Here is a 25,250-nt window from a genome sequence, read left to right as displayed (position 1 = left end):
AGCCCAGTTGTTGCTTCACATTTTGAAGAAGAGTCACATAATGGGCTGAAGTGATTTGTAGCATAGGGAGACCAGGGATGGTTGTAACAAAGGGCAGCGGTTCCCAACTCCAGTCCTCTGAGGATGAAAATATTTGCATCATGTGGTGGAATAATTTACCAACTCAAACCCAAAGGAGGTGTGGGTTAAATGTGAATATTGCCAACTCTTCTTACTCTAGGGTTAGGGTTAGGGTTAGGGTCAGAATGCATTGCATAAGGGAAAGTACAGCTGATAAAAACATGCATTTTTATTTTCTCAGTTTACATCCTTCACTGTTCACTTCTTTCAGTAAATGATACCTAACTCATACAGTCCTATAGAGTGTTTCACCTCTTCAGAGACAAGGCTTTAGGAAACTACAGTGTGATGGAGGTTGACTTCATTTTAATAACAAGTTGTGAGACCATTTACAAATAAAAATGGAAATTACAAAGATTTTTTTTAATGTGACTTAAAACATGCATTGGTTGTGTGCCAGTATTTGTGTGTGCATGCATGTTTGTGCACATTTTAAATGAAATAGCTAATATGAACATGGTATTGATAAAATTAAGGTTTGGTCAAACCTCACACAAACATGCACATCTGCTGTTGAGAAATGCCAGAAAAATGGTGATTTAAATTACAAAACAAACCAACAAACAAACAAAACAAACATGTGTGTCAAACACAAGTAAGCTATAGCCCAACTCTGCTAAACTGGAAATCATCAAACATATTGGACTGTTTGATTTTAGAAGTATATTCTTTATTTAAGTTTTTCTTTTTTAGATTTTATGGTGGAGGCTCATACTTCTGCTGTTATCTTGTATTTTTACATTTTATCCCAGCTAGTCTTTTTAACATAGTCCAGTAGTGGGGTGGATTGCAACAGTTGAACAATTTGTATTTGACTTCATTTGTTAAACTCAGTGATAACATTAGAGATACTGAAAGTTATGTGATTAGCAGACAAATAGAGGTACTTTTTATCAAAATTTGAAAGCTCTAGCCTATGTAACAGGTGAGTTATGGGAGCAGAAGTCAAAAGTGTCACTCTTGTCCCCGGTCTCCCCTCCACAAACACTTCACTATGCAATCACAAAAGCATCTCTTCAAATTAAGCCATTAACTAAGCACTAAACTAAGCCACTGGTAAAAGAAGACTTGGTTTGTAGGCACATACAGATTAGTGGACAGTTACCAGAAGGAAGGTGAGTAGAATATCAGTCTATTAGAGAACAGAAGAGACAAATCCATTACACAAGTGTGTGTTGCAGCTTGTCAAATGTAATTAGCAAATACACAGCAAAAACCCAGATGTAAGCCTTTCTTCCAATATAAGCCTTTGTTATTTTGTGATCACCAAATTGCGTATGAAATGAGGAGTGTGAGTAGTGTGCCAGTCCAGTAGGGGGCAGTAGGTGCTGAAGCTCCATTGCATAGGTGTGTGTTGCAGCATTCATTGGTGAAGGTGAAGTTGAGTCCCATGGCAAACTTTTCACCGGTGATGCCGCACAGGACGGGCAGGACGCAGCTCTTCTCATACAACACCACACGGAAGTCTCCTGGAAACCAGAGGTGGTTAAAGGCATCAGTGTGGGAGACACACACACACACACACACACACACACACACACACACACACACACACACACACACACACACAATGTCCCCACTGCATGTGACTGAACTACATTTTCAAATGCTTTTCTTTATTTTTTAATTTGAATGTGTGTGTGATACTTCTGAGAAAGGCGTTTTATTTTGAAAATACTTCAGTATTTTCTGGCTGAGATCAGACTTTTGATATGAAAAATGGCCATTTACATATTACATCCCAAACACAGATGATGCATACTTGCTTGTAGCCTAATATTTATGATCTAGGAATTTCATTGTATTCTTGTTGTAAATTGCTCTGGATTAGAGCGTCAGCTATAGGTTTTAAAGGAATAATCCATCCTCGATTACTTTTACACTGTTAGATACCATCAATCAGTCATGTTCGATGCATTCCAGGAGTTATTTTGTGTTGAAGTGCTGTTATTTATGTTTTCATTGCACCCACTTTCCCTCAACCTTGTCTACTTTTACTTTTTAGTGATTTCATTTCTCAGAATTACTTTCAACAAGTCAGAGAACAGGCCTGAACATGTTGCATTCAGCTGTGGGTGAAACATGGAGGTGGAGAGAGCGATAGCGATAGCAGAGTTAGAGTTTTTGAGAAAAAATGTGAGTCACACCGTTTACTCAAAACCCAACATGTCTTGTGGCTGCATTGCATTCTGGTCTATTGAGGCTACTGTTGGTGGAGAAATTGGTCTCTCTGCCTCTTCTACGATGGATTTCTCCCTGTATGATTGTTGAACATTGGTGCAAAATGGTGAGTCTAGAAAGAAGCCCTCGCTCTTTGATTCTTTCTCTTTGACACCAGAACCTGACGTTTACCTTTGGAAATATCTCAATATGACGTCATGTCATCTATATTTGGCAAGTAATCTACAGGAATAAGAAAATACATCGCCAAACAACAAAATGGACCCAGGAATGCAAAGTACATTGTCAAACACTATTTTTACTTAAAGGAATAGTTCACCCAAATATGAAAATTCTGTCATTATCTACTCACTCTGATGTCAGTTGAAACACAGGTGAAGTTTTCAGCTCTGCTGAAAATGTCTCATTAGGATCTAACCTTACCTTTTCGGTCTTCAGTCTGTTACCTAGCTGTTATAGCTTCTCTCCCTAGTGCAGATATTTAAAAAATCCTGGATGCTTCAACAGAGAGAAGACTTTAAGACTCTGTGACAGGTAGTAGCCCATTCAGTTACATTTTCCTACCCAACAGGATGAGCTACTGTGATCGTTTTTCAAAAACAACGGCTGTAGTGAAGATTTGCGCTAAATAATGGAGTAAATATCTGTCTTTTCCACTCACTGTGTGATTGTTTGGCTTCAGAAGACTTGGATTATGCTGCATGACTCTGTGTGGATTCATATTATGCTATGTTTTGCTCTTTTTGGAACTCTAAAGAACCGGTCCCTACTGACCTCAGTTGTTTTGAGGAAGGCTGCTACAGAGTGCTGCCCTGCAGCTCTGCTGCCTGTGTGTTATATGGACTAATAAACTTCACCTGTGTTTCAACTGGCATGAGGGTGAGTAGATAATGACAGAATTTTCATTTTTGGGTGAACTATTCCTTTAACAGCGGCTGCCCTTGATATTCACGCCGGGGCACACGGGCTTGACATAGGCAGCGTAGGCGGAGTTAGCCGCTAAAATACAGTACAAAAGGGCACCTGGCGGCGTCACATGCTCTACAACAACCAGACAGGTGGGTAGGTGAAAAAGCATTGATAAAGAATGGCATTTATATTAAATAAAAGAATATCAGAAACAATAAGGACACTCAAAGAGAATGTGAGCCTCGTACGCCGGTGGCAATAACAAGTGAACCCAGTGTTAAAGTGTTCAAGGTGGATTTTCCCTTTAAATGTAAATGTACAAGTAGTCTTTAGGTCTATGGACCAATGACACTTGTAAAGTCAGATGGTGCAGGATGCCCTGCTCAAAGAATACCAATCCCATCAACTTTTATTTATTTATTTATCTGAATGTCCTGGAATCAGGTAGAGGGCTTCAGACCCTGGTGATCCTGTAGCTCAGCAGGTGGAGCATGGCATGCACACAGTCAGGAACAAGGCTTCAAATTCCTACTCTTCCAAAAATGTATGCAGCTTTGGTACTGTAAAGCGCTTTCAATAAGATTTTCCAAATTGCATACCGTATTTTATTTTATATTAGTTTATATTATAAACCTTAAAAGTGAGGTAAACAGCTAATTATAAATATAGGCTCTATTTGTGCCATGAAACAGTTTATTTAACTTCCTGGGGTCACACCTGATCAGATTTGTTTGATTTTTTAACTTCAGACAATGGAAATGATTTGATTCACTCCCAGGATTTAGGATTTTATTTAAGATTTATGTTTTACTGTTTTGAAGATGATCTTCAATCAAAATTCCAAAAAAATAATGTATACTGTAATTGAATAACTTTTCTATAAGCAGTGTTTTAGAATTTATTTTGATGCATTTATTGAGGAGGTATTTGTAATATATTTTGTAGTTTTGTATTTTTGCTCTCTCATTCTCTCTCTCTCTCTCTCTTTTACACACGAAACAAGCCACCAAAACACAACCCACCCAGCTACACATCCCCCCCTCCACACTCACACAGCTCCCTCTGTGCCTATCACAGTCTTTCTCAGTTCTTTTTCTCAGTTTTGATTCATTTAAATGTTGTTGAGTCACTTGAGGCGGCCTCACCTTTCTGTCCCACAGCCTTGCTGGACAGGCAGAGCTGGCCTGGTGGACACTTCATCGGGAATCTGATGCAGTCCAGAGGCGAGATGGCGGGGAACACGCAGGTGTAACAGAACAGGGGAACTGAAGGACAGAGAGATTGATTATAACCAGACAATAACTTTGAGAAGTTTAGTTTTGCAGTGGAGCAGGACTGACATTAGGATTTCTCTCCAAAATGCACTCTATTTTGGAAAAGACAAAAACTGCACCCAATGTTCACTGCTCAATATTTAAAAACCCAGAAGATTACATCCTCTAAAATGGCCTCAAAAAATCTCACAACTGTATTATTATTCAAATTATTTTTATGGCAAAGCATTGCTGCAGTGGCGATATAAAATGTGCATTATGGATATTGTTGCAAAAGCCCTAATATAGCTACTGAAATAAGCAGATGCATGTACACAGAGCACACACACACACACACACACATACACACACACGCACGCACGCTTGCACACACACACACACACACACACATCTGTGTTGTTCACTTACCCACAGCTGGAAGTAAACACAGGAAAAGCAGGGGGCAAACCAGCTTCGACATCACTGACTGTTTTTGTCTCACAGTAAACAAAGGGAAAACCGTCTGGCAGCTCGCCTCTTCTGCTCTTCGAGTCTTTTTAGCTTGTTACTGTCTATACAAAACCTGTTGTCTTCATCCTGGACAGAAGAAACCTGATGTCTTTTCCACTTTAACTCCTTTCCCAATAATCCTTATCAGCTTTATCCAAGCTTGCTCTCTCCCCAGGCAGCCGGCTACAGTGATCTGACGGCAAATCTCCAGTTTCTCTTGATATCATGTTAATTAACTCCAAGAATCTCCCCACCCCAACACTTCTGATTCAATTAGGCTATTAGCTTCCCAGTGATAACACTGAAGTTACGCCACTGCCAGGCTAACTCTAGCCTGGAGGGAATAGTCCCATGCAAACATGCCATTTAACAGAATTAACTCTAAATAGGGCTTTGTAAGGAAACAATGCTCCATATGAATTCAATCTATATTAAACTATTTTTATGCCCGTTTATATAACATTTACAAAGCCTGAAAAGACATGTGCCCTGTACATAAGTAAAGCAGGAGCAGGTTTATTAAATCATCTGTTATTTTTTAATGAAAGACGTGAAGTTTGGTGGGACGGCTGTCAAGTGATCTGCAGTCTCATGACTAGGGAACTGAATAGGAGGAAGAGATAAGGAGCTTTACCCTCAGCAACAGTGAATGGAAGACATGTTAGTTCACAGGTAAAAATAGTTTGTGAAGCACTGTTGACTGTTTTGGTTTAAGTAACACAGATAGTTGTTGGTTTATGTATTAAACTCTGATATATAGACCCTGGTGCCAATGTTGTAAACGTATTCAAATTTAAGTTAAAAGGTTAAGAGTTAAGTTTAAAAAATGAAGCAGAAGAAAAGGTCTTCAGCAGGTAAGAGGAACTGATTCGTTCACATTATGAATGAACTTACCTAACCTGAATGTTAGATTTCTGATAATCCTGGAACATATAAGTTAAGGTGTAACTAAATTTTGAAATGCTGACTACTAGTTGTTTTTTTTGACCGTATAAAATGCCCCTTCTCCTATCACAGGCATGTTTTTGGGTCATGTTCATTTTACAGATACTCTGGTTAGACCTGGGTCAAATAGTGGTAACAGATAAATCTTAGCATTTCTTTTAACTTGTTTGGAGTAACAGAAGGATGTGATTCAGGTACGTTGTCAAGCACAGAAAAGTATAGGCCAATTAAAGCGACTTTCAAAAATATTCTGGCATTTTTATATAATTCTGTGGCAAAACCTGCCCTTTTGGTACCTGAGTCGACTGAAACAAGTCATAAACAGAATTTGCTGATACCATTTGACCAGGAGTGTAAGGATTTCACAAGAAGAGTCTTACACATAGATTTTAACTTATAACATTTAGTTTTAGCTTTAATAAAAGTACAATATTTGGTGGTCTCCACAGGAAAATAAACATTCAATTTGGAATGAATTGTGACATGGTAAAAATAAACATTTGCAGCTCAGTGCAGGAACGCAGCTGATCATCTTTTTATCCCACACATCAGACTGCAGCTCAGTAATCTTGCACTGGCCCTTTCACACATCTAATATTTCACATCACACTTTGAAATAACTCGAGCGGCTCTACTTGCACGCAGACTCTACAGAACACAAGGCGACGGGAGTTGGTTTCGGTTGGTTTCAGTACGCCCCCTGCTGGAGGACGGTAGGCATGGCTCTCTTGTCGACCAGCTGCCTCCTCATGCGGACCACAGCTGAGTCCACCTGAGCTGCAGCTCTCTTGCCCCGCAGGTTGCCCAGCAGCTGCAGACAGGCGGACTGCAGCCTGGACAGCTCGTCCTCAGAGGAGGTCAGACAGCGTCTCAGCACTGCGCTGCCCTAAGAGACACGGAAAACACAGAAAAACGCATTTATTTTGGCGCCCCGGTGGCTCAACTGGTACAGTGCATACCATTTAGGCGAAGTCCTAATTGCAGTGGCATGGATTTGAACACAGGCCCATGCCCTTTGCTGCTTGTCATCCCCCTGTCTTTCTTGTCAGCCCCTACTGACCTATAAATAAAGGCACAAAATAATAATAAGATTGTTTTTTAGAGACACTCAGCAGCAAGTCTAAGGTTAGTAGAAAACCCCTGCATGTGTTTTTAATCTATCAGTGTCATATACTATATTTACAGTCAGTATACATTGATTCTGATTCTGATTTGTTGATTAATATAGAACATTAGATTTTCCTATAGCTTTACCCTTGATGTCACTGTCATTAGACTCATTTGGAGTGAGAAAGTCCATGGAGCAACACAGTTTTTTGACCCAGAAAAATGATTGCCAATTGATGAATCTTGTTAGTCTGTAACTGGATACATTTCTAATCTATTCACTCCCCATCTGGTTTGTTGTTATCCCCCTATGTTTAGCTCAATGTATTATTTCTGGGTCGTAAAAAAGCTCCTCTCCTATATCTGGAGCCCTTCCCACCACCTTATGACTGTTCAGGCAGAAGTCGGGTTCTGGCTTTGGTTTGGTTTAGATCTGTCATTCATCTTTGTGCCTGCAGGGGGGGCGGAGACAATCTTAAATAATATGCTTTAAAATTATTCCCCAGAAGGATTTATTTGTCGCGACACATAATTTCACAGTGTTTCCAAACGTTTGCCTTTGTAACACCAGCAATTATGAGTGCATTTGAACACAGCTCGTTAGACATTTTGATAACAGTTGATACCTGTATGAGATGAGCAGCCTCAGGTAACTGAGTCCCCGGGTGTCTCTGGTAGACCTGCACCAGAGGCCGGTTCAGCTTCTCCCTGGACAGTATGTCACCGCTGTACTCTGGACCCTGAAAACAGAACCACAGCGAGGGGAAACATCACCTACTGTAAACTGTCTTTGGATTTCAAATAAACTCAATGAACCCAATCTCCCATTCAGTATCCATATAATCAGCACACGCTGGCTGACCTGCACCCTGCCATGGCTGTGGAGAATACAGTTGATTTCCCTCTGCTTGCGAAACACGGCCTGCCTGGTTGCTGCAGACATCATAGTCAGGTTTTGCTGCAAAGGGAGAATGAGTTATTCTAATACCAAAAGGATGTTGCAGAGTATTTCTGTACCGCACACAGAAATGCTCAACACTTTGTTGTGTTGGTTTCTACCTTCAGAGTCACAGTCTCTGCTATTTTCTTCACCAGGCCGTCGTTGACGGTACGGTGAGCTGCTCTCTGCCTGGCGATGGCGCTGGTCAGCATCTGCCTGATGTTTTCCCTCAGTAACTGAGACTGGCTGACTGTCACAGTGGACGACTCTAAAACCTGCTTACATTCTGTGGAGACACAAACAAGTGAACCCTGTATTCAGTGGGTGATTTGTTTATATTTAACAAGGGGAGGTGGACAGGTAAAATGCTATTTTCCATGCTTTTCCAATGCCACTTTTTTTTTTTTCTTAAAACCAAGAGTAAACAACAGAGGCGAGTTTTTAACATGTGGGTAGCATCCTGCAATAACCCCACCCCTTGTTGCTATTTGCAGTGCTATAATAACTTTAACTCAGTTTCTGAACTGCTGACTGGGTCGTTTTAAACCAGTCAGCCGTCCCATTGGCCAATTGTTGCTCTCACCCACTCCTCTTTCTTTTAACGTCCAAGCTAGCTTTCTACATGGGCACAAGGGATAGTTACATCAGATCCTGTGTATTGGTATATGTGGTATACTGTATGTTCCATGTTCTTATAATAGTGATATAGTGATACTGTGAATAATAATGCAGATGGTTCCTCTGCTGGAGCTTTGTGTAAAGTGAATGTATTTGATAAGGTGTATAGTTTTTTATAACACTAGTCTACAGGCCAAAACTCGTTCTGTACATATATATATATATATATATATATAGTCTTCTGTAGACTTAATACGATGCACATTTGCACACCATGCACATTTTTGATTCACATACTCGCTTCTTCAGTTTTCACATAACTCTCTCACTGTTATATTCTGCATAATGGTATTATCATAATGGATCCACTATTTCATACTATCCAGACAGATACTTTTATATTTTTATTACATTATGTTGATATATCCTTAAATTTATATATGGCACCTATTTCTACTTTAGTAATCCATATTTAAGTAAACAATCGTTACTGCTAGTAACAACTGTAACTTAATCCATACATGTTAGTAATCCATATAGTCTACTAAATGTGTTTAAATTGACACCAGCATACGTTTATATAACTCCACAACTGTTCACATTTATTGCTCTGTTGATGTTATATGTGTTTTTTTTACTGTTTTTATTGCGTATTTTATGTTCTATTTATCTTTTCCTTGTTGAATCCTATTACCTTTGCTGCTGCAATGACCTGATTTCCCTGCGAGAATCAATAAAGTTTCATCTTAGCTCATGACTCATTCTGACCTGAACTGCCCTGACTGTACCTGGAGTGAAGGGGCTGACCGGGTCTGTTCTGGTGAAGGTCAGAGAGGACGGAGACGGAGACCCGCTGAGCGGCAGCAGCTCCAGGACTCGAGCCCTCTCACCGGCACAGTCCAGCAGCTGCCTGCTGCACTGACCCAGCGCCTGAAGGGGACACACAGACAAAATATGGAACCATCAGAAAACTTTGAAAAACAAGAGTTTCTCTTTACTGTCTAATTATCTGTGATCCTTGAAGAGGAAGATGATACCTTGTTTATAGCTGGAATATATATATCAGCATTACATCTTTCAAGACATTGTGATTAACATTGTATATTGACTATAAATATAGTATATGACACTGTAAAATACATATGATATGATATATTGACATATGATATATTTTACTATTTTGTTGTTAACTTATAATATTGCACCTTAAGTTTACTTTTATTCTGTTTCTTTGTTTCCTTTTTGCATTTTAATCATGTCATATGAACATACTGACACAATGTATGTCATGACACATTGTATGTATACTGCTTTGGCAAAATTGTATCCTAACAGTCCTGCCAATTAAGCATATTTGAATTGAAATTGAATTGAATTGACAGAAGGGAAGTCATCTATATGTGCTGATGCAGCTGAGACTGTAGGATTTTCATTAGATTGAACTGTGAACTTAACTTAATTTGTTGAACTGTGCATGTCTGAAACGCCTGTGAGTTACGGTTATTTTTCACTGTAGTTGCTTTTAAAGACTGCTTTTTCCATTTCACATTTCTCTACAATTAAAATTTATCGTGAAAGCATTTTGCTAGCTAGAAGAAGATTGATTTCAAGTTTCCTGGTTTCCTAATGAGGTAAGTCATGTCATTTTGGATCATATGATTGATTTAGGTTTAGCATATTGTTTGTTGGACTTCTTTATAATTTGGCTTAATTCTTTGTTGAGGATCTAATGTAATCATAATATGCCTTGCTAAGCGTATGTTAGTAGTAACGTTAGTAGTTACAGCAGTGAACTATTAGTGGTGATTTTATTGTTTTTACCTCCGCCAAGGAGGTTATGTTTTCGGTGACGTTTGTTTGTTTGTTTGTCTGTTTGTTTGTCTGTTAGCAGGATTACGGAAAAACTACTGGCCCGATTTTCATGAAACTTCGTGGAAGGGTGTAGCACGGGCCAAGGAAGAACCCGTTAAATTTTGGAGCGGATCCGGATCCGACTCACGAACAAGCAATAATAGCACGAACCTTGGCGGAGGTCTGCGCTCTCTAAGTGCCCTTCTAGTTTTCAATGTTATATTTTCAGTTTGCTTTTCAAAACTGATGTTCATACTAACAAAACACTTGTAAGTGAGATTATTGGTACTTGAAGGCTTTGCCAATATTGCTTCTTTTTCAATATTCATGCCAATAAAGCACATGGAAGGGTGAGATGAACTGGAATTGAGAGAGGGAAAGTGAAAAGGGGAGATGACGTCAAAGGAAATGAGTCAGCCAGTGAAGACAGGACAGTAACAGATTCACCTGCAGCAGGGTCAGAGTGTTTCTCAGCGCTCCCTCCAGATCCTGTTTCAGCTCAGCCAGCTCTCGCCTCTCACACGCCAGCAAGTAGTCAGCGCCGTCTCTCTCCTGCAACACAGCGATCACCACACAAGTCACACAATGAACATCTCATCTCCTGACGCATGAAGTTCACAATACTTCAATACTGACTCTGCTGGTTAGTGTATTGTATCACTTGTACTGTCTGGTGTTGGAAGATTAAACAGTAATGGCTGTGAAAAATAATTTCCTCAGTGAGTTAAAAGATACTTAGCAGTCCTTGCTGCCAGGATTTAGAAACAATTACATGTTATCATAATGTAATCATAATGTGTGTTACTTTATTGATCCTCAGGGCTGTAGTTTAGACCAGTGGTTCTCAACATGGGGTCCGGGGACCACCAGGGGTCCTTGAGGGGGTTTCAGGGGGTCCCCAGTTGATGAATTGTTAAATTTCAGCATTATTTCATTGAGAAGTTAACACAATTAGAGAATGTAGAAGAATGACTGTTTTGATCATAGTTTCTCTGTTATCTCTCTACCTACAATACAGATAGTCATGGAATTCTGGACAAAATCATATCTGACAACAAGAATATTCTCAGATTTGGGTCCGAGAGACCAAATCTCATCAAATATGGGGGTCTGTGGCTCTAATGTGGACTAAATTGGGGGTCCTTGATATGAAAAGGGTTGAGAATCACTGGTTTAGACCACCTTAGTCAAATCCAAGTCAATTCCAAGACCAAGTCCTGTTGAGTTTGAGTTAAGACCCGATCCAAATGGGGTTGAGACCAAGTCAAGACTGAAACCAGAGCAAATCGAGTCCTATTCAAGATCAAGACCAAATGCAAAAATAATGAGTAAGGAGTTTCATTATCAACTCGTCGCGCCTGATCTTTATACCTGACAACAACTTCCACCATCCACTTCCCACAGTCCCTCACCCCTCACCGTCTCAGCAGTGGCGGGCCTCCTGCTCCTCCCCTCCTTGCTCTTCCTGTTGACCTGCAGGTCGACCCTCAGGCTGCGCAGCATCTTCTCCAGGTGAACCCTCTCCCTCTCCAGCTTGGTGCCCTCCTGCCTCACCCTGCCGGCCTGTCTGCGCAGCTGGCCCTCCACCTCCCGCACCCTGCGCATGTACTCACTGGCCGCTCCCACACTGCCCGCCGCGCACTGCTCACGCAAACTGGGGGGCGGGAACGGGGCCACGGAGGTCCTTCGGGTGCCGTGAGGGAACTTAAGAAAAAAACAGAGAGTGTGATTGAGACTGTGATTTCCAAAAAGGGAGACAGCTGGAGTTAGAGAATTGACGTTTAGGCTAAATTTGGTTGGAAATTCTCAGTTCTTTGATTAATTGTCACTAGAACAAATCTCATAATAGTCAAGTATATTGATACTCTATTCCAAATCAAAAAATCACTAATATTCTTGTAGGCTAATACATAGAAACTTAAAATGGGTCAGTGGTAATCAGTAGTGAGTTTATTGTGACTTTATTGTATTTTATCTTATATGACAGCAGCACTATAATATCCCTATAGAGACTTACACATTTTGTGATAATTGTATAATAGATAAAAATAGGATTGCTATAACTCTTTTTCATAAAGGTGGATAGTCCATTTTGGCACACATGGGGGTCAGCTGAGTATGGCATGGTGTTGCACTCACCATACCTCAGTCTAAATTAATCCAGATTTGATCTTGCAGTATTTATCATTGTAATGGAGTAAAAATCCCAAGGAGTTTATTTGGAAGACCAATGCTATCTCTAAACTGTGTGGCTTTGATAGTTTAGTAAGGCCTAATTTATCACATTGACCAAATAATGTATTGTGAGGCATCAGTTATTGCTCCATTTGTCTCTAGATATATAAAAAAAATATATATATACATTTTGGAAGCAAATTAGATGCAGGTACTTTGGCTTTAGTGAACTGAGGGAGGTCTTCTGTACGGGCCTGTGTTTCTCACCATTGTCCCTGTCGTTTGGGGCCTCGACATCTTCTTTTTGCGGATGGAGTCTCGACTATCTCCACGTTCCCCCTCCGTGATCGTATCTCCGGCTGCTTCCGCGTCTGTGCGCTTTGGGAAGAAACCGGTGGCGGCGGCGGCGGCGCAGGTCCGGGGGCGGCTGCCGGTCCCGGCCCGCCCGGCCCGGGTCTGCCGCACCAGGCGCTCCGCCCGCCGGATGGAGCGGACCGTCTCATCGCGCCACGACTGCGGTCCGATGGTCACAGAGGCGAGCGGGACCGACTGGACCTGCATTCCTTCAAATAGACTTTCCTCCTCAAAATATCATTTACTATCGGCTACTACCCCTCTAATGTGCTGATACCTCTAACAAAAAATGTCTGTAGGCTACTTGTAAAGCATCCAATGTGACAACTTGCAAGTGTTGCCTTCAGCTCCATAGCAACAGTTCCTGAAGTAACTAGAAACTCGAGGCCGTTTGGTGATTGGACAGTAGAGACCGAGGAGAGTGGGAATGAGGTCAGTCAGCATTGGCTTTTACTGCAATTTAATAGCTAAAGATCATATTTCATGTGTAGCCTATAGAGCTATAGAGATACCCACAGGTCACCAGTGGGCTAAACATACTGCTGCATGATAGGCAATGAAATAAAGTCAGATGTAATTTGGATCAGAGTATTTTATTCTCTTGAGTTAAAAGAAAGGAAACACAGCTCCAGTACCAGACAGACTGACAAAGCAACACATGTAAACAAGGAAGATAATCCAGAAAAGTTCCAAAAAAAAAAAAAAAAAAAAAAAAAAGTAAAGCCATACATATATAAAAAGGAGACAACAAAACGTTTAAAATAAATGATTTTGGTCCTATATAAGTGTATTCCCCACCTTGACATTTAAAGTGCCAAGCAAGTAAACAAAAATGGCAGCACTGTACCAGGAAACTAAAAATGGCTCATCAGGACGAAAACATTAACGATTTAGAAGACAGTAGAAGACAGTAGAAGAGAAAATGACATCCTCATCCAAATTTAAAGAAATCGTACCCACTACAGGCAAAACCTTATACAAAATCCTACTGATCATGCCATTCAGAAATGCATGAGCAACCATCCCATCCCATGAAATGAAATCTAATCATCATCGCCTAACCATTACACCCATTACATTCAAAATCAACTATACAGCCATGTAATGATTTTTAAATCAAGTATTGAATATCCAGCTTTAAGAAGCTAGACCTGACATCGCTCCGTATGAAAACAATCAGATTGTATTTGACTCTACAGGACTGAAATGACTGTGCTGATTCACTCCAGAGAGTTGAGTAGTAAATTAAGTAATTAAGTTAATTAAGTAGTCAATATGGAAAATTTTATTTTCCTTTGGCCCATGCTAGAACAAGGCAGGTCTGCAAATGCAAACCTCAAGAATGAGAAAAAAAAAAAAAAAAACCACACTTAAATAGACTCAAATGTACACCACAATAAATATGTTGTAGAGGCAAACGTGGTGCAGAAAGTGCAAGTTATTCTTCTCTCTGTACAGTGAATGTGCATCCTGTCAGTATGTCAACACAACAGTCTTCTATCATAATGTGTGTTTGACGGCAGTCACAGGTTCGTATTTGTTGTGCAGGTTCTGCTGCAGCTCTCTGAACAGACAGTCCCGCTCCTCAGCATCCAAGAGGATTTGCTACATTGAAGAAAATAAAGATAATCAGAAGTCATCGCAATGAAGTTCAGAGCATCATTTAGTCTAAAAAAAAGGGATGTGTCATGTTCTACATATTCTACATGTCTGTGTGTCTAGTTTAGGGGAGCACACAACCACTCAACACACCAAATGTTCATAACAACATGTCGAATCGGTACGTGTTGCTATGTGTTGAAAAGTGTTGTCCCAAACTAAATGTGTTGAAAGTGAAGTGTTGAAAAATAAAAGTGTTGAAAGTGAAAAATCATTTACGAGAATGTTGAGATAAAGCACAAACATCAAGATGGAATTTACTAGGGATGGGTCATAAAAAACGAAATATTTGAATATTCATTTGCAGGATCAATGTTAACTTTTGCAATTTTGTTGTTAACATTTTTCTTTTAAAATATTGAGATACATCATTAAAATAATCTTAACAGCATTTTAACTGGAACTAACTAGTAGCTATGTAGAGCTATGTTCATAGAGCAGCCACTAGAGGGCTTCTGGTGTCATTTAAAGGAAAGATCTAGCCTGTGATGCTCAGTGCATTCCAGGAGTTACTTTGGAATAAAGTGTTGTAATTTACTTTTTTGGTGTACCCACTTTCCCTCAACCTGCCTCCTTTACTTCAATTCAAGTTAGCGATTTCCTACATTTCCGAGAATTACTTTGTTCCCTTACTCATAATACAACATGTCTTGTGGCTGCATTGCATTCTGGTCTATTGACACTTCTGTCCGTGGAGAAATTGGTCTCTCTGCCTCTTCTACGATGGATTTCTCCCTGTATGATTGTTCAACATCGGTGCAAAATGCTGAGTCTAGAAATAAGCTCTTGCTTTTTTTATTCTGAGGGACTGATACTAAAACCTGACCTTTACTTTGATGCTGAAACATTTTCTGCTATCAAACTCCATTGTAGGTGCACTGGAAATATCACAACGCAACGTCATGGTGTCTACATTGGGCCAGGTATCTCTGGAACTAACAAAAATATACCACCAAACAACAAAAAAAGACGCAGAACTGCAAGGTTCATCGCCAATAGCTGCTTTTTAACAGTGCTAAAGTGTTTTAGGGTGGATCGTTCCTTTACAAAACCATCCACACGCTCCATCTTGTTTTGCAGTCATCCTTCAGTAAATGCTGTCAGTAGCAATTATGTCATTATCAAGCCACACAAAAGCTCAATGTGGGCGAACTTGAGGAAGTTAAGGACACTCTTGTTCAGTGTAAGGTATGTGGCTCCACCACAACAATGCTGAATCATATCAAAAAGCATCCAGCTTTGTTTACGAGTGATGAGAACGGACCTAGCCAAACTAGCATGACAACATCTGTGTGAAGTGTGACAGAAGCCAAACTGAGGGATTCTCTGCCCTCATTGCCGACATGATTATTCAAATACTTGTTTAGAACGCACACACTAAACAGTCGACCATGAGAAAATGGACTTGTGCCCATCCATGCTCTTTACCTCTATGAGTTTGTCTCTCTTGTCCAGGCTGTCCCTCAGTTTCCTCTCCTCCCTCTGTCTGTCCTCCCTGTCGTTCTGCCAGGCTCTCTCCACCTCCTTCTTCTCCTTCCCTTTCTCCCTCAGCTCCCTCCGAGAGTCTCTGAGTTGGTCCGCCAGAGAAGAAACCGCCTGAGTGTGACTCTCCTGCTGATTCTGATGAGAGCAAAGGGAACGGGCAGAAAGACAGAAACTGTAGGTTAGCTACATCTTTTCGCCTCATATTCCAGTACTTTTCCATTGCTATTTCAGCACATACAATGCATTTTCCATGAGGAATATTAGCCAGTGTTTAGTTACAGATGAGTTAGGTAATCAGGAAGTTAACTTGTTCTAACAGCAGCCAAGCTTTACATTAAACCAACTGAAAAAAAAAACAGCATAATATAAAAGAAAAGAATATAAACTATAAAAGAAAATGACATTTCTCAACCTTTCTGTATATGTGTTATTTTGCATGATCTTGCCAGTTTTCTAATGGACATGATAAACCTTGAAAGTGTAGAAGCAGCAGGTGAAAAAGTAAAAGTCGTAGTGAACTCAGAATATGTGGGCACCTTTCGGTTTTCTACTACAGCTCTCTCCGCAATGTGGAACAAAAGAAAAGCCCTCCCTGCACTCACCTGCACCATGAGCTGGAATTCCTGCAGGGCCGTGGTGAGCTTGGTGACCTCCTGGCACATGGTGGCGCTGTTTGCCTCTCTATTTTGCAAGCAGTGTGCCAGCTGACTCTCCTTCTCCTTCAGCTGTGAGGCAAGAGCTGCCTCAGCCCCGCCCCCTGACAAACCCTGGCCAATCACAGAGTCGGAGAGGGCCTATAGAAAAACGACAAGTTATGAGCAAAAACTTTCCCTGTGGTGGGTGAAGTCAATATTTACCGACAAAACTCATCTGCCAGAAAAGACCAGGAGGGATGAGGACTGCAGAACAAGCTCCTCATTCAATAATAAAGGGGGAATGACTGCTATGCAACTTCTTTAAGGTGGAACTACTGAAATTAACGTCATTATATATCCTGGACACACTGCAGTACATTAACAAGCTCTTTTCCCAACCCGATGTATTTCTGTTGAGTCTGTGGTTAAAATACAACACCATAACACTTCCAATAATGTCCAGGGCCTTTATTTACCTCAACAACAGAGAACAGCAGGCTGTTATTAGAGACAGGCTATGATTAGAGTCACTAAGTTTTTTGGCAGGTCCACAGTTTCATTTACTATGCTTAAAAGTGATAGACTTTACTGGTATTCTGTAAAGAACTGTGCTGTTCAAATTTACTCAATTGCCTTATGGGCTAAAACTATTACTGGCAGCTACTACTCCTACTCCTACTCCTACTCCTACTCCTACTCCTACTCCTACTCCTACTCCTACTCCTACTACTACTACTACTACGTATATCCATGGCAACAAACATGTCAGCATGTTCCACTACATGCAACATCGTGTACATGTTGCAATACATTAGGCCACAAATATTGTAGGAATTTTGACTCCTTTCTGGTAATTCTGCCATATGCATTTACCTGGCTTTTATTGGGGACGCGCCTTTATTTACACAGACATAGAACTCTCTCCAGCTCTTGTCACTATTTAAGACCCAGTCTTTATTGTTTCTAGGTAGAATGATTTATGTGTATTACCTGCACATCTTTCTGACAGCTCTGTAGCTCCTCCCTGAGGCCGTGGAGCAGAGCCTCCTTCTCCTGCAGCACCGCAGTGAGAGCCTGGTCCCTCTGCCTCCACACCTCCCTCTCCTTCTCCACCTCCCTCTGCACGCTCTCCTTCTCCCCCAGAGCCAGGCGCAGATCCTGGAGTCCAGACAAAATGCAGGTCTATCTAAACAAGACCTCTGACACACTGAACAGTGCGTGGGACAAAGTGCAATGTGTGCAGTGTGTGAATGTGGCGACAGGGTGCGTTTTTGAGCTGTAAGGCATGCAATTATGTCCAGGGCTTGTTGTGTGTGTGTTCTTACATTGATAACATCCTGGTTGCACTGCAGCACGGTGTTGAGTGTGTTGAGGTCTCTCTCTCGGTCTCTCCCAGCCTTCCTCAGTGCCTCGATCTCTCTCTCCATCCCCTTTTCTTTCTCAGCCATTTCAGACCTCAAACTCTCCAGGGCCGTCTAGAGAGCACAAAACACATTACATCTACATCTGAGGCGTTTAATTTAGATCTGGATTACAATGCTGGCAAGCATAGATTACAAGCAACAAATAGTAAAGAGGGTCAAAGCTGCAATGCTGTCAGACCATAATGTAGCTGTAAAAATATTCCTGTGTCCCAAGAGTGTCTATGTATAACATACACTTTAAGGTCCAAAAACACAATTGCAGTATGGCAGCATCTGTTGACTGCTGGCTTTGCTTAGATTTTGATTGATTGGATTGAGGACATTTTTCTCTGTCTCATATTGATTGACTGAGCTATAGATAGAGCTATAGAACAGCTGATGGCATGTGAAAGCTAAACATGAGATTCAATTTATTTTGAAGATGTAAAAAGTTTGTTTACAATTGTACTATTTTGTTAACATCAGAGCAAAAAGGAGCAAGTGACAACAGCCCTCTCCGGACGCCATTATTATTACCAAGGGAGATCAGAGAGAGGTCAATTGATTTTGCCCATGCACATCAGTAATTTTAGTCAGTCATCCGGAAGGTAAAACAATTAACTGGGGGAACGTGGTAATCCAACAACACACTGCACAATGTTACCTACAGTAAAGCAAAACAGGCCAAACTCTCTTCAAGTGGCTCCATATTGTTGTAAAGCCCCACTACTAGTTATATGATGCTAGTATTTGACATGTCAGGTCCGCAAATTGATAATTGCATGAAACACCAGATGTCAATCCAGACAGGATTAAAATGACCCGTCAGAGAAAATCACTGACATGTTACTGCTGGATGGGATAAACCTCCTGAGGTAAAAATCACCAGATCAACCTCCTCTGTTAATGCTAATGCCTTTGAGAGAGGGCTAATGGAAACTAAAAGTTGCAGAGATTATTTACCTCCAGCAAACTCTACCCTTCAAAAATCTGTGCGCTTATACCCATCATTGCTGTACTTAAGTGAAACGGCATCATCTTTAGTTGTGTCATCGTAAGCAGACTCAACACTAGGCATTTAACATTAATCAGGATCAGGAAGCCCTCACCTTGTTGTCAAACAGAGTCTCCTTCAGGTTCTCCTCCAGTTTCTCAGTCAGCTTGTCAGCCAGCTCAGTCCCTGCTCCCTCCTCCACACACAGCCTCCTGATCAGACCCATACACTCCTGAGAAGACAGAAAGATACTGTCTGCTTAGTGGAAGATGGAAAATACACTGACATAACACTGTTGTCCGGTGAAAACATCTTAACTGCAGTTTAGCTGATGTTCATGTCTTTGTTTGAGTTGAAGGATTAAACGGCCCTCCAATATGGTGAGAGATTCTTATGACCTTAAGCCTTGATGAAACCATTTCACAAATCATTGGACAATTTCAAAAATGCACTGTTGTCAGTCTAAAAATAGTATCTATAAATCTCTATAAAATAATTTTAACCTGAAAGTAATCAGTATAATATTTTTTTTTCTCAACTAAATTTTGGCAATATACGGTTTTAATCCGACAGTAGAGCCATCCTTTTAGGACATATTACAATGTAAGGATATGGATCTCTATCATGGGAATTTTTTCAACCAATAATGTGAGCTGGTTAACTCAGTGTTGTTACACACTGCAACAGTGACAGTAAAGAGCCATTTGTATCATCTGTTTGGCACATGGTTACTGGTAATCTTCAGCAGGCAATGGTTCCTCCAAACACTCAGATAAGAAAAGCTTTGGTCAGCTTTTTGATAAAGCAAACCTATTTGCTTTCGGCTTTCACCAGAGAGACTTGTGCAACAGTTCAATAAACTTAAATTCCTAGATTACAAACCTTACAAGCAACCAAAATGAAGGATAGTAAGGGTCAAAGCCAGATGATAGATGTAATAAATATTCCTATATGGCCCCAGAATAATCATGTATGATAGAGAACTGCTAGGTACAGAAACAAAGGGAATGGTAGTACTGCGGCTTTAAGGGCGTACAGTGACTTTAAAGACAAACAACATTCCAGTGAGCTTTGAGCCGGAGCCCCAGCAGTAGGAGAGGATCCCGCTGCTGTGTGCATGACCGAGTCCTGTCTCCTCTCATAACCTCACCCACCTGGATCAGACGCTCCCGGCTGCGGAGGGAGTGGCCGAGGCTCTGCAGCAGGGGACTGCCACCCTGCTCCTGGGGCAACTGGAGAAGGAAGGACACATGAGACTGTTTTCATGACACAAGTCAGAGCAGTAGATACAACCATGGTGCATATAAAACCAGTCAGTGTGGTATATGAAATCATGGTGTATCTGAAATCATTTTGGAGAGAGAGCGAATTTTGCTTTTGCGTTCAATTGCCTATTTTGATTAATTTTGTTTTGTTAAAGTGCATCTCCAAATGTTGTACGCACGTATAATCTAAGTTATCCAAATTATGTCATTCTTATCCTCATCTGGCAAAACTCTCATCCTCCATAAAATCCTATAGTAGATGTTTAAAAAATAATTTAATCTCGGGTTCATGCTCATACTCACATATATTACACTGGTTATACCATTTTTTTTAAGTTCTTTTACATTTCATGTTTATAGCCATTATTATCATTATATTCATTATTATCATTATCATGTTTTGTTCTTTATGCTCTTGATTTGCTTTGTGTTTTTTTTCTCTAATCTTTCATAATGTGTTGTAATAACGTTTATTACTCAGGTAGAGGCCATGAAAAAGCCCCTCAGGGTTTCCTGCCTCTTACTCTGCACTATCTACTGCTACCTTTTTTTTTTTCTTATGTCTTCTCTTTTTTGCTCTTAAAAAATAAAATGGGCAGAATAAATAAAATGGGCTGAAAGATGGAACCTACGCACCTGAAGCACACTTCTTTTTGTACTATTTATAAAGAACTACTCCATATAGATTTCTCCATAAATAAATAAAAGTATAGTTGTCATGTGAATAAAGACACTCTGATTCTGATGGAAAACAGGTCATGCAGAACACAGGCTCTACACAGCTGAGAGGCCTGTTAATGATATCTGCAATCATAAGACCTCTGAGCCCCGGGCAAACTCCACCGGTCGGGGAAGATTCCAGAGAAAGGCCTTAGTGTACGTTTCTGTGTGTGTGTGCGTGTCTTTCTTTATGTGCACCTGCATTAAGGAAAAGCGACACACCCTTGCAGAGTGACAAAGCTCAACACACCCACCCACAATTCCTTGCATAATGCTATATTTGTGCTCAGTCAACACAATATTTATGGGGTGGTTTGTGGAGCTGTTTAGCCATGTGACTAAAGAGGAGGTTCTACTGTGCATGTGTACGCCACTGCACCGCATAATAAACCTGTTTTTCTTGTGTAAAAAAAAACGTTCTTAGCACTCAATTCCCATGACAGTTGGCAAGAACTGTGTGGGTAAATGTCTGTGTCTATTATGTCATGGCGTCGCTGACAGTTTGGAATTTGTTACTGTTAATAATTATATTTGTGGACTGCTTTTATTGTTAATATGAACTATTTTATCATCTAATTATCTCATCAATGCTGCCCTATAAAGCTAAAGGCTACTAACTGCATGAGAGCAAGACTGAGAAAAATGACTTAATTATCTTCATCTTGCTGGACAAAAGTATTCTTGGTACAGAAGTGGAAAATATATATTGTTTAGTAGCACCTATAGCTCTAATTTTGTTTAATTGTTGTTATCTAAATTGATGTTTGACCTTTGAAAAACCCCAAATAGATCCTGTTGTTTACCTTTATTATGGAAGAATAAGATGTGTGTCAGATTACAAACTAAATGCTTACTGGGGCCCAGTCCTCTGATCCGTTGACTTCAGTGTTAGCTGTTGGTTTGCTCTTTCCATGTTTCAGCTCGGCCTCCAGGGTCCTGATGCGGGCCGTAGCTTGATCCAGCTGGCCTCGCAAATGCCTGACGGCGTGGTGAACCCTGCCTGTAGTGTTCTGAAATGACAATGAATTCATGCTAAATATGGGTTGTGGTATTCTTCAGTGAAAACACCTGTAGTTCAAATCTTGTCGGACTATTGGACTGACCTTTATTGCTCCCGGATAATCTATTGCAGTGCTCTGTGTCAATATTTACACGGGACTATCATAGATCATTTGGTCAACCACAGGCCAGCTTTCTTCAGTTCCTATATAGACACATTTCTACTGTCTATGGCATGTTTGGACAGGAGTGAAAACACTCACCTCTCGATGAAGAGGCATGAACTCGTCCCTCAGCTCAGTTAGAACATCGCCGTCTTCTCCATCCATTTCATGCCCTCCGTTCTGTCCATTCTCCACATCTCCAAAGTTCAGGACCCTGTTCACTTCAGGTGACACCGTCTCTCCTGAGTACCTCCCTTCCTTCCTGCCTAGAACCGGGATCCTACTCCCTGATGGCGAGCTGACCGGCTTTCCTTCAATACGTTTCAGCTCTTTAAGCACCAAGTTAACTGACTGATCACCTGGCGAATCGAACGGGTCAGCGTCATCAAGAGAGTCCAGAGATTGGACGGACTCTGTGCGGGAAGGCGCCCGTAAGGAGAGACTGGACCCTGACAATGAAGCCGGGCTGGAGCCGATGGATGCCGCCCTCAGCCAGTGGAGAGGCATGCTCTGGGACTTGTCCCGCGACAGGGCCAATGGGGAGAAGGGCTGGAAGGGCAAGTGGCGGGGAATCCCGCAAACGGACTCATAATCTGAGTCTGACACCCGTAAGGAATTGCACCCTTCACAGCCTTTACCCTTGCTACACCTTTTGCCCGTTCTGATGAAATACGGACACATGTCCCACTTCTCGGACCAGCACTCGTACTCTGAGAGAGCCATGTTCTCTTTGAGCATCTCCCTGTAGCCCTCCTTGTCTCCCTCTCCATCCTCCTCACTGGTGCTGCCCTTGCTCTGGGCGTCCTGCGGGTGTCTCTGGCAGTAATTGTGGCGCACCCACCGCCTGATCTTGTCCCTCTCCTGGGTCAACTTCTGAAGCCTCTCGGACGAAAGCACGCTCACCCTGGCTATGACCGAGTCGAACTTGAACACTCGCTCTAGGACGCAGACACATTTGCTGCACAAAAACTCCCCCCGCCCACTGCCTCGTGGCACACACTGCCCCAGTATGTGGGTCAACACCGACAGCAGGTCCACTCCTTTTGAGGGGGAGCACAGGGACAACTGGGACTTGGAGAGAGACACAGAGGACCCCAGGGATAATGTGCTACCTGTGAAAGGCAAAAAATAGTCGCTAAAAGACATTCATGCAAATACTTCAAACTCTTCAATAGGCATGTGTACTGAAACTTGTTTTTTTTGCTTCCTTTTCCTGCAGACTCACCCCAGGGGCTACTCTGGGAGGACCGGGACAGGCTTCCTCCTCTCAGGGACTCAGTCGGGGTTTGAGGCGGACCACCCCTCTTATTTTGGCCCCCAAACAGCCACCGTCTTTGATTCCCTTGGAGGGCCCCCCCACAAATTTGGCAACAGTCATTTTTACCTCTGGAGGACATTACGGACGGAGGGTTAACTGTCCCCCCCTTGATGTCCACTGGATGTTTGGAATACTCTGCGAATACAGAAGAAAAGTTTTTGTGATTGTGTTTGCAGCCTACTTCATTCTCACAATGTTAATTCTAGGAGATAATGAGCTGGGAAACTAATCTAGGATTCATTTTACGATGGCTTGCAGCCTTTACTGCTGGCAGCGACTCGGCTTCAGCTTCAAAGTCGCTCCTCAAGTCAGAGCTGGATGCTGAAAAAGTTGGCTTCACTTTTCTCCCTCTTTAGAGAAATTAGGCCAGGGGCATTTTGATTCAGCTATCTGTTCTGGCTAGTTTGAAGTATTAAATGTCTTCCTGGTGCTTTGTCTGTCAGTTTGGTTTTTATCTGTTCCCTGGTGGATGTTTGGGCCAGTCAGTCTGCTCTTGCAGCACACAGCTGGTGGGTGTTTACTGTAGCTTCCCACAGGGCGGGACACGTCGACCTTGAGCCACGCTGACAGAGAATTCAGTCAGACTGTGGATGACTGAAACAACATTCAATCTCTCCATACGTTTTTTCCCCTAGTAGTACAGGATGTCTCCAACTTTCTCAAAGCGAATTTAAGACATTTTACAGCCATTTAAATCCTGTTTAAATGAAGTAAGACCATTTTCGCATCTGAAATAAACGTGAAAATGAGAACAACTGTATATCGGTTTGCATACAGCGACCTTTTAAGAGCTCGGAAACTCAACTTATGACTTTAATTGCTACATCGAACTGTATCCACCACATTTGAAGGCTTTGTAGCTTTTTAGATGACATCATTTAAGACAGTGTAATCTTTTTCGGGACCTGCAGACACCCTGTAACACCATGTTTCCAAAGGGAATAACCTTTGGCTGAAATTGACTCTTCACCATCCAGCGGAAAACAGATGAACTGTTCCCTATCCGCGTCTATTTTAAGCAACTGAGGTGCAGCGATTCAATGTGAAAAGTCACGCTGGGCTATGAAAGAAAGACGTGTTACAATCTTTCACCATGAGGGTCCATACAAACTATCTTGCACGCTCGTTTGGTACCTTCGGGTTTAGTTCAATCCGGTAACATACGGCTACATAAACCCACGATTAGTTTTCATATAAAACATTTTGAAGCGGAGTCATAATCATTTCAATCCGGCTTCGCGAACTCACTGAACGTGATAAAGTTGAGAAATCTGATTAAAGCCTATCACAAATCGTTACGGACAAGATCATAAATACACCAATCTCACAACCAATCGGTAACATCTTCAACAAAATGTGTGTAAAATCATATAGAAGAGTTTCTTACAAAATCTCCACCGGGAACTGGAGCGCGTTGCAACACACCGCGGAGAGGAAGGGAGCTGGGTGTCACCTTGCTGACGTCATCGACCATACCTGTTTAGAGGAGTTTGGGCAGCTGGGACTGGGAGGACTGGTTTTCATATGCACCCATTCCATCCAGGGGGCGCAGCTAGGAATTATGGGTCCTATATGCACATGAGATGACTCTGAACGCACCCCCCCTCCCCCCCCCCATTATCCCGTCATCCCCACACCATTAATA

At 41.5% G+C, this 25,250-nt stretch overlaps 2 protein-coding genes across 2 annotated transcripts; both read right to left on the bottom strand.

Annotated features, from left to right (window-relative positions):
• Positions 1-6,606: 6,606 nt before the first annotated feature.
• Positions 6,607-13,170, bottom strand: tektl1 (tektin like 1). Its single transcript, XM_071907137.2, has 8 exons — positions 12,877-13,170; positions 11,854-12,138; positions 10,882-10,986; positions 9,372-9,513; positions 8,085-8,251; positions 7,888-7,983; positions 7,652-7,765; positions 6,607-6,804 (listed from the first exon to the last, which is right to left on the bottom strand). The coding sequence occupies exons 1-8, from the start codon at positions 13,168-13,170 to the stop codon at positions 6,607-6,609; spliced, it is 1,401 nt and encodes a 466-aa protein (XP_071763238.2).
• Positions 13,171-13,543: 373 nt separating this feature from the next.
• Positions 13,544-25,075, bottom strand: LOC139917925 (uncharacterized). Its single transcript, XM_071907158.2, has 11 exons — positions 24,993-25,075; positions 23,513-23,740; positions 22,387-23,399; positions 21,979-22,134; positions 20,294-20,371; positions 19,255-19,371; positions 18,068-18,217; positions 17,733-17,900; positions 16,710-16,901; positions 16,051-16,242; positions 13,544-14,568 (listed from the first exon to the last, which is right to left on the bottom strand). The coding sequence occupies exons 2-11, from the start codon at positions 23,682-23,684 to the stop codon at positions 14,464-14,466; spliced, it is 2,343 nt and encodes a 780-aa protein (XP_071763259.2). The 5' UTR covers positions 23,685-23,740; positions 24,993-25,075; the 3' UTR covers positions 13,544-14,463.
• Positions 25,076-25,250: the final 175 nt, after the last annotated feature.

The sequence above is a fragment of the Centroberyx gerrardi genome, chromosome 12 (genome assembly GCF_048128805.1).
Source record: "Centroberyx gerrardi isolate f3 chromosome 12, fCenGer3.hap1.cur.20231027, whole genome shotgun sequence".
Classification (NCBI taxonomy): domain Eukaryota; kingdom Metazoa; phylum Chordata; class Actinopteri; order Beryciformes; family Berycidae; genus Centroberyx; species Centroberyx gerrardi.
This window is presented reverse-complemented; position numbering and strand designations above follow the sequence as displayed.

Excerpts from the sequence above, each read along its gene's own strand:
- LOC139917925 (XM_071907158.2), bottom strand. The coding sequence starts at position 23,684 with ATGTCCTCCAGAGGTAAAAATGACTGTTGCCAAATTTGTGGGGGGGCC. Across the intron at positions 16,243-16,709 it reads AATTCCAGCTCATGGTGCAG|AATCAGCAGGAGAGTCACAC; the intron begins GTGAGTGCAGGG and ends TGCTCTCATCAG. Across the intron at positions 14,569-16,050 it reads AGAGAGACAAACTCATAGAG|CAAATCCTCTTGGATGCTGA; the intron begins GTAAAGAGCATG and ends TCTTCAATGTAG.
- tektl1 (XM_071907137.2), bottom strand. The coding sequence starts at position 13,170 with ATGCAGGTCCAGTCGGTCCCGCTCGCCTCTGTGACCATCGGACCGCAG. Across the intron at positions 7,984-8,084 it reads CAGAGACTGTGACTCTGAAG|CAAAACCTGACTATGATGTC; the intron begins GTAGAAACCAAC and ends CTCCCTTTGCAG. Across the intron at positions 7,766-7,887 it reads ACAGCCATGGCAGGGTGCAG|GGTCCAGAGTACAGCGGTGA; the intron begins GTCAGCCAGCGT and ends TTCTGTTTTCAG.